Here is an 8,527-nt window from a genome sequence, read left to right as displayed (position 1 = left end):
AAAGCAAGTATATCTCAGTTTTAAAAAAGGGTGGGAATCCAAAAAAATAACCTGCTGAATTTTTCACTTTTCAGCTCATCACAAAGAAGCAGTATCTAATTTTTCAATGATTCCACCATGAGAGCTCTCATTCTGCTGGGGTAAATCTTGGGCAGCATGATGAGCTGCTGTTCAAGTTTAGGTAGGCATTTCACTTTCCCTAAGAAGAAACACATGAACAAATAATCACAAAGCCGTACTTGCTAGGTAAGAATGAAGTTTATTATTGAATAGTCAAAATGGTTCATTTCCAAAGAATAGTGATATAATCTAAAAGACAGAAAGAAGGTCTCCAATTCTATCCAAAAGAAGAAAGAATCAAGAAGTTGGGCAAATGCATGAAAACACTGCCCAGGCTATTGGGATTGATTTAATTTGATGTAGGTAGTAGTGGGTGTTGAAGGCCAGACGATGCATTTGGACTTGAGCAGCACATCACTGAACCTGTGCAAAGATGTGGCTGCTTAACAGCAGGGCTCGCAGACATTGTCACAGCCAGGCTGAACGAAGGTCGTCAGGTTGATCCCACTCAGTCCGGGAGTGGGGTGGGAAGAGTTGAGCAGCCAGCAAGTTGGCACATAGGTGTCAGGCACACAGCAGGGTGGGGGGCAGTTGTCACAGCAAGTGGGCTGGAGGAGGCTGATCTCGTGTGGGCAGGTGCTGGGCAGGCAGACTCCACACCGACAGAATTTGTCAGAGGAGCAGATGGTGGTGGCGGGACCAGTGGGGACGCTGCAGCAATAGGGAGCACAGCAAGCCATGGTGTCAGGAGCTGGGTTTTTGTTGGGTTGATGAGAGAAATCTCTTGGTGTCTCGATGCTTCTGTCTTCTCCGCTGGCTCTTATATACCCACCTCCCAGGGCGTCAGCCTATTACCGAGATTTTTCCCCCATGTTTCAGTTTATAGTTATCTCCATAAAAGCATCTAATTACTTAAGTGTTTATTACTTAAGGCATAGTCCTCACCTCACAAAAGGAGTTTAGATTGTTTTGTTGTCAAATCAGGGCTCTTAACATTGGCTGTTTGCCACTGCATGGACATTTCATTTCAGTCTTCAAAGGTACTGAGTTATTATCTTCTAATTATTATACATCACTAATAATGACCTGGCATGCTAGGTATCTGCAGGTTGTTTTCACATTTTCTTGTCTACTTTTCAGATGGAGAGAGAGCTAAGCTTTTCAATTGCTGTCCTACCAGAAACCAAAGATTCTTTATGATGATTAAGCCTTCTGGCTGAAAAAGTGATACTATTTTAAGATTTCACATGGCTCCAAGAGACTGCGTGAACAGATGGAATCAACAGGGAAAGAGATTCTGGTTCTGTGTTAATGATCACTTTTTTTTTTAACAGAGCTGTAACAAATTATTTGCTCTCCATTCCCTTCATTTGTGCTTTGAATGAAAACTTGTCAGGGGCATGTAGGTGAGAGTTCAGATCTCCACGGGTGACAGTGATGGAGGCCCTTTAAAATTCTATCCAAACATGTTATGAATTAATATTATTTATGGGGATTTCTTTGGAAGGAATGATGCTAAAGCTGAAACTCCAGTACTTTGGCCACCTCATGCGAAGAGTTCACTCATTGGAAAAGACTGATGCTGGGAGGGATTGGGGGCAGGAGGAGAAGGGGATGACAGAGGATGAGATGGCTGGATGGCATCACTGACTCGATGGACGTGAGTCTCAGTGAACTCCGGGAGTTGGTGATGGACAGGGAGGCCTGGTGTGCTGCGATTCATGGGGTCGCAAAGAGTCGGACACGACTGAGCGACTGATCTGATCTGATGGCACCCAAACTAATCATATTAGGCCATTTAGAGGCTAAGTGGTGCAGTAGTTCCTAAAATGAGTTTCATGAACACTTGTTTCAAAGAACACTAAAGGGTTCTCTGGTAAATAAGTTTGGGAAATACTGAATTCTTTGCTGTCTTGACCTTTCAGAGCCTTTAATATGCTAAAGTGCTTTTCGACTTTTCTTTCCTTCTTTTATTTAAATTTATTTGGCTGTGCCAAGTTTTAGTTGTGGCATGTGGGATCTAGTTTCCTGACTAGAGATGGAGCCAAGGCCCCCTGCATTAGAGGGCAGAGTCTTTACCACTGGACCACCAGGGAAGTCCCATGACTTTTCAATAAAGAGATATAGCATGTATTTTTTTCCAAACTTATTTGATCATAGAATCATTTTTATTTGTTAGTTTTCATAGATTAGTGTTCTATGGAGTACACATGGGGAGATCCCCCAGTTACATTTAAATCACTAGAATCTTAAAAATAAAATTATTTAAATAAGTAAAAGCATGAAACTTAGAATGATATTTTAGCATTCCTTTAAAGGAGGAAAAATACTAAAGTGGTAAATCTTTAGAAATATTTTCCTTTGAAATCTTTTTAAAAATATATTTTCTTGACTGATCTTCAAGCAAAATGACTCAGCCTCTAAAATGAAGTAGAAAATTGTACAACACAGAGGAGTCAGAAGCTTAAAGAGATGCAGATTAATACAATGAAGGATCCAAAAGCTACTCAACACGAAAACTGCTTTTATTTTAGCCATCTTCTTACTAGAATGATTTTATGATTTTGGATCACTCTGCTAGAATTGTTTGCTGTCCACATGACTTCAGTAGGTATCACTCAAACACTCATTGCTTGAGCACCTGCTGTAAGTCAGGGATTATGCAAAAAAGATGCAAATATTTTCCTGCCATTGAGGAGGCCATAGAAGAGGTCACAGAGAAGTAAACTGACGAAGGACAGACAACACAAGTTGTGCATCCGGGTTTTCTAGATAAGATGTGGGAGTTTAGAGGTTGGAGCCCCTGCCTTTCCCTGGAAGATCTGGAGAGCCTTTGGTGAAAATGGAACATTTATGTGGGTCTTGAAGAATGAACAGGAACTTTACAAGTAAAAGGGAATAGGAAGGGAATTTCAGCAAGTAAAGTAGAGAAACAAAATGCCATGGTGTTTTCTTGGGATGGCAAAAAGTGTCAGCTGGTTAAAGCACAGATTTTTAATCTCCTGTAGGGAGGCACTGGAGGGGAATCATGAGATATAAAGCTGCAAAGGTGGCTTCTCACCACAGTAGGAAGAATTTGCACTGTGCTTAAGTGTCCTAAACTTAGGATTCTTAATTTCATCTTGTTGACAATGGACATTAAAAGTTTTTGAACATGTATATGGCATGATTGGATTTGTGTTTTAGAAAGGTGAGTAGTTTCTGGTGTAGGCTTAATATCATCATCATCATCATTGCTAAGTGTCAAGCTTTGTGGTTTACACATACTCTATGATTCTCACCAAAGCTTATGACATATGCGGTATTACTCTCCTTGCCATTTGCAGATGAGGAATCCAGGGCATGGAGAGGTTAAGTAACTAGTAAGTGAGTAAGTGAAGGAGCTGGCATTTGAAGCCAAGCAGTCGGGCTCTAATTGCTGTGCTCTTAATCACTATGCCATATTCCCTCTCACTGTGGGCGTGTTGTTCTAACGAGAGTGAAGAATGCCCTTAAGGTTAGTTGCGCATAAGAACGGCGGGAGGATGGGACCAGGTTATTGAAGTTCTTGAGACCGTAAGATTTTAGAACCTATTTTCTTAACCAACATACTATACTGTAGAAAGGAGACAATTTGAAGATAGGAACAATGGTTGGGAGCTACTTGAATACCCTGAAGGAGTGATGAGGAGGGCATGATTTCTGTCCTTAGTATCATAATTGGTGGGAACAGAGAAAAGGGGATATATCTGGGATTCCTCCTCACATCAGTTTTCTAAGGTCCACTATTTGGTGGGGGGGGGGCATACCAGTTTCCACGATAAAGCAAATATTCTTTTTAAAATTAACTAGAACATTCTAATCTTACCCTCCACTAATAGTTAGCATTTATTGAATATATACCATGTGCCAAGCATAGTGCTAAGTATTTTATGCACATCTTCTTCCTTATTTCTTACACCCTGATGAGGTCAAAACAATTACTACACCCATTTTTCAGATGTTAAAACTGAGAGCTAGCAAATGATGGCTCATCTAACAGCAGTACTTCACACTTATTAATAAAATTAGTATTCCATGGAATTAACTTTTATATAATTATAAATTATAGTCATTCTTTTTTTTTTTTTCATTTAATAATTCATTCAGCAAAACATCTAGCATCATGTTAGGTGCTAAGCACATTGACATAAACAGGTCAGCTAAGGTTCTTCTCGTCATGGTGCTCATTCTAGTGGAGGATACAGATAACACAAATGTAAACAGACGAATAAATAAGAACTGCAGACAGTGACAAATGCCTGAAGGAAGTAAACCAGAGTAATGTGACAGAGTGATTGGGAGATAGTTCAGGGAGTGTACCTGCTGTGATTAGGTGGTCAGGGATGGTCTTTGCCAGGTGGCTGGAGTATAGAGAAAGGGAAAGGTTGAGATCCACAATAATGAGGTAGGTAGGTACAGGCCGGGAAGGACTCCAGTATCCTTGCCTGGAAAATCTCATGGACAGAGGAGCCTGGTGGGCTGCAGTCCATGGGGTCGCAAAGAGTCGGGCACGACTGAGTGACTAACACTTAACACTGCAGAGTTTAGATCTTATTCTAAGGGCATTGAGAATCTACTGGATAATTTTCAGCAGGGAGAGATCAGATGAGAGTTGTGTTCTGTAGAAAAGGAACTGCAGCAAGGCCACAGTGGGAACGGGTGGAAGAAGTGCGTGGTCCAGGTGAGAGGATGAACGGGGATGCCAGTGCTTGATGAACTAGTGAGAGGTGGTAGAGTCTGGGAGGTAATTTTGAAAGTAGGGATGGTAGGTCAAACTGATCAAGGATCACGTTTAGGTCTCAGGTTTTTCTCCTAGGTGAGAGGCCACCTGAACCAGAAAGCTGCTGTCTGGAGTAATAGGGGAGAGGGTCTGTGATGAACTCAGAGTGGGAACTGCAGAGAGGGAGCAGGGCTGAAGTTTGGAAGCTCTAATACAGAGATGAAATACGTGCTTGCCACCAACTTCCTGGACTGTGATAAAAGATCAGTATTATGTGTGTTAGTCACAGTTTGTTGTGAGTCTGTGTGTACCTTACTAGCATCCACCTCCCAACAACTCGGTGCATTTCTGGGTTGCTGTCGGGAAACCCCTCCCAAGACAGTACCTCCTGTAGGCAGGGATGTCAGTGGTGGGAGGGTTCACACTTCATGGCAACCCAATTTTCTTGACGCCCAATGAAGTTCTTCATCCCTTCGCAAAAGCAAGATATAGATATCTTTCCAATTTGTCATCCTAATAAAAATGCTTGCAAGTAAAAACACTTGGTCTTTACTTCCTGAATTGCAAAATCTTTAAAATTTCTGGAAACTCCTTTATGACATGGGTTGGGAGAAAGAATGACTGGCATCAGGACTGCCATTGATGTCAATCTTTTAAAACATTGCAGAAAGTGCACTGTAGGAAAAAAGAAGATTAGCCAAGATGGCACGGTCAGGCTCTCATGCCCCATGGCCTCTTGCTCTTGCCCCACATTTGGTAAATAATGATTGTGTAGGAGCTGAGCTCACTTGGCAGCGCTGCGCATGCGCGTCATGAGGCTTATGTAACAGCTGAGCTCACTTATAGGACTGTGCATGTACACCAGGTACTCGTTTCGACTTGGGTTACTTCGTGTGGGACACCTGGAGCCCTGGCTGCTGCTACACTGGGGCTACATTGAGTGACACCATGATTATGTTAGATGAGGTTGTGTTAGAGCTCCACTATGGCTGTGCTTAGTTGTTCAGTCGTGTCCAACTCTTGCGACCCCATAGACTGTAGCCTGCCAGGTTCCTCTGTCCATGGGATTCTCTAGGCAAGAATACTGGAGTGGGTTGCCATTTCCTTGGCCAGGAGATCTTCCCAACCCAGAAATCGAACCCGGGTCTCCTGTATCGCAGGCAGATTCTTTACTGATTGAGCTACAGGGGAAGCCCCTTAGCCGTTATGGCTATGTTATGGTTATATTCTGGCTACTGCTATGGCTGCTGCATCAGCCAGGAGAGAGACTGTGTTATGGCTGCCTTGTCAGCCAGGGGAGATTAAACTGTGTCTGCAGTTCCTACGGCTCCTTGAGTCTCCTTCCAGCCTCTGAGCTGGCGCCTTGCCTACCCTGGATTCAGTGAACAATAGTGCAGACAGTGTGAACAGCAAGACAATTGGCATAGTTGGCAGTATACCCAGCAGGCAGGGGAGCCTGAGGCTCCACCGGATGGAGGAAGCCAGTGGCTATGAGATAGCATGTGGTCCCATGTGGCTGCGATCCTCTCCATGTGGGCTCCAGTGTAAGACTGGGAGGTGGTAGACAAGTCACCAGATAGCAGTGAAAAATCGTTAGAGGCAGTGAGTTCCCATTTGCCGAACAAGGTGACATGGACTGCTGCTGGACCCATGGGGTGGATTTCCCTGGCTGCCCTGAAGGTGAATATGCCTCTCCATGTTGCCATGCCAGTGCTCAATGTGTGGAGATGCTTGGAAGAACTAGAGCAACATATATTTGCATCAGAGCAGAACCCCGTGGCCCTGAAGAACCCAGCATCTCTGACAGTGAGGCAGTAACTGAAGGTGACAATGGACATTATGAGACTGTGGGTCCCTGCTTGGCAGTGAGGCCTGTTGTGCAGCAGAGAGTGAAGGATGAGCAGTCTATGGCCCAGGGGAGACATCCTCAAGAAACCCCCAATGTGACCGAGCATGACATATCACCCATATACTCTGGCGGAGTTGGTAGACTTGGGTATGCAATTTTGTCAAAAGCAGGGTGAACCCTTGGCAGCATGGCTCTTGAAACTTTAGGACACAGAGGTGGACAGTATCATATGTGTTGGGGATGAAATAGAACGGTTGGCATCTATAACCACTCACTCCTCATTGAGACAAAAGTTTCAGAATGCTAGGTGGCTCATGCAGGGTGTGCCTAAACCAAATGTACATCCTCATGGAATGGATCCCCTGGTGGCTCAAATGGTAAAGAATCCGCCTGAAATGTGGGAGGCCTGGGTTTCATCGCTGGGGTGGGAAAATATCCTGGAGGAGGGCAAGGCAACCCATTCCAGTATTCTTGCCTAGAGAATCCCTATGGACAGAGGATCCTGACAGGCTACAATCCATAGCATTGCAAAGAGTCAGACATGACTGAGAGACCGAGAACAGCAGATGGAATGGATTAACGCTGCCATCCATATCGTGTGGTCGAACACAGGAGAGCTCCCGGATATACTGTGAGTACATGGCATACCTATGCCAAGTTGACCCAAGTGGTGAGAGAACTGGGCATGAAGCAGTAAATATTTAACCCAAATACCCGAGGCCCATATGACAAATGTTTTACTGGTGGCATTCGAGGCACTAGTTTGAACAATACCCTGTCTACCATTTTCAGATCCCTGACTGCTATTCTTGTGCCCTTTGTGGGGCACCCTATCTATAAGGTGACCTCGATGGTGGCTAGCCTTGGAGAAATAGAGGGATGGCAGTGGGCAAAGGGGATTAGGTGTGTGAAGACCCCAAAGGGGGCCTGGACTGGTAGGGGCCCAAACTGGGTAATGAGAATGCAAACGGGGGCTGATTTGCTGGCAGCAGAAGTTGACAGAAATAAAATGGGTAGATAGCCCAATGCTCTGCTTCTGGAGCTGTGGGGGCAACTGAGACCAGAGCAGCAGTTTGCTAAGTTTGAGAGGCACCCACAGTGGGAGATGCGGGTGGTTCAGCTGGAGGATTGAATGGCACCCGAGGGTGTTCCTTTGGATGACACCCTTTTCTGCTTTGAGTGGAGCTTGGACCAGGGTGCCTTTCTCGGGGGCCCGAGCAGGGACCAGAGGCCCCATGTGGAGCTTTCAGTTCACTGGTTGCTGGGTAGTGTGTGGAGAGTGGTGGCCTGGTTTACACCGGGGCTGAATGAAGCCTTGTTTGTGGCAGGCCGGAGCAGTTTCCTGATCCTAGTGCATGCACTGATGGCTATGATGGCCAAATGGTTAAGATAAAGGCTGTGTCCTACGATACAGGTTTGGAGCAGGGTGCTGTGAGGACTGTGTCCTGTGATGTGGGTTTTCAGTGGAGCAGGGTGCTGTGAAGCCTTTGTCCTGTGGTGTGCTGCCGATTCCTGGTTCTCTTGCAGATTTGGAGCAGTGTGAAGGCATTTGGAGTCTTGTGGGTAGGCTGTGAATGCCACAGGAACCCCCTTTTTTTGGGCGTGGGCCCAGAACCTATGGGGGTGTTTTGGGGGTCCTTGGTGGAAACCCGCAGGAACAGAGTTGTCCCTGTGGAGGCTTTCCTGCGGTTTCACAAGGACAAACGGTGGACTGAACTTGCCATGGAAGATAAAGGTCCTCTACATGCACTGGGTGGCTCTTCTAGAGACCCTGAAGAGGTGGAGTGTAGGGAAAAGAGCAAATTAACCAAGATGGCATGGTCAGGCTCTCTGGCCCCCTGGCCTCTCACTCCTGCCCCATGTTCTGTAAATAATTA

At 45.1% G+C, this 8,527-nt stretch overlaps 1 protein-coding gene across 1 annotated transcript; it reads right to left on the bottom strand.

The window, feature by feature from the left end:
* Nucleotides 1-503: 503 nt before the first annotated feature.
* On the bottom strand, nucleotides 504-800 carry LOC129651249 (keratin-associated protein 3-1). The gene has a single exon (XM_055579958.1). It carries the CDS (start codon nucleotides 798-800, stop codon nucleotides 504-506), a length of 297 nt encoding a protein of 98 aa, XP_055435933.1.
* Between the last annotated feature and the right edge of the window lie 7,727 nt (nucleotides 801-8,527).

The sequence above is a fragment of the Bubalus kerabau genome, chromosome 4 (assembly GCF_029407905.1).
Source record: "Bubalus kerabau isolate K-KA32 ecotype Philippines breed swamp buffalo chromosome 4, PCC_UOA_SB_1v2, whole genome shotgun sequence".
Classification (NCBI taxonomy): Eukaryota; Metazoa; Chordata; class Mammalia; order Artiodactyla; family Bovidae; genus Bubalus; species Bubalus kerabau.
This window is presented reverse-complemented; position numbering and strand designations above follow the sequence as displayed.

Excerpts from the sequence above, each read along its gene's own strand:
- LOC129651249 (XM_055579958.1), bottom strand. The coding sequence starts at position 800 with ATGGCTTGCTGTGCTCCCTATTGCTGCAGCGTCCCCACTGGTCCCGCC.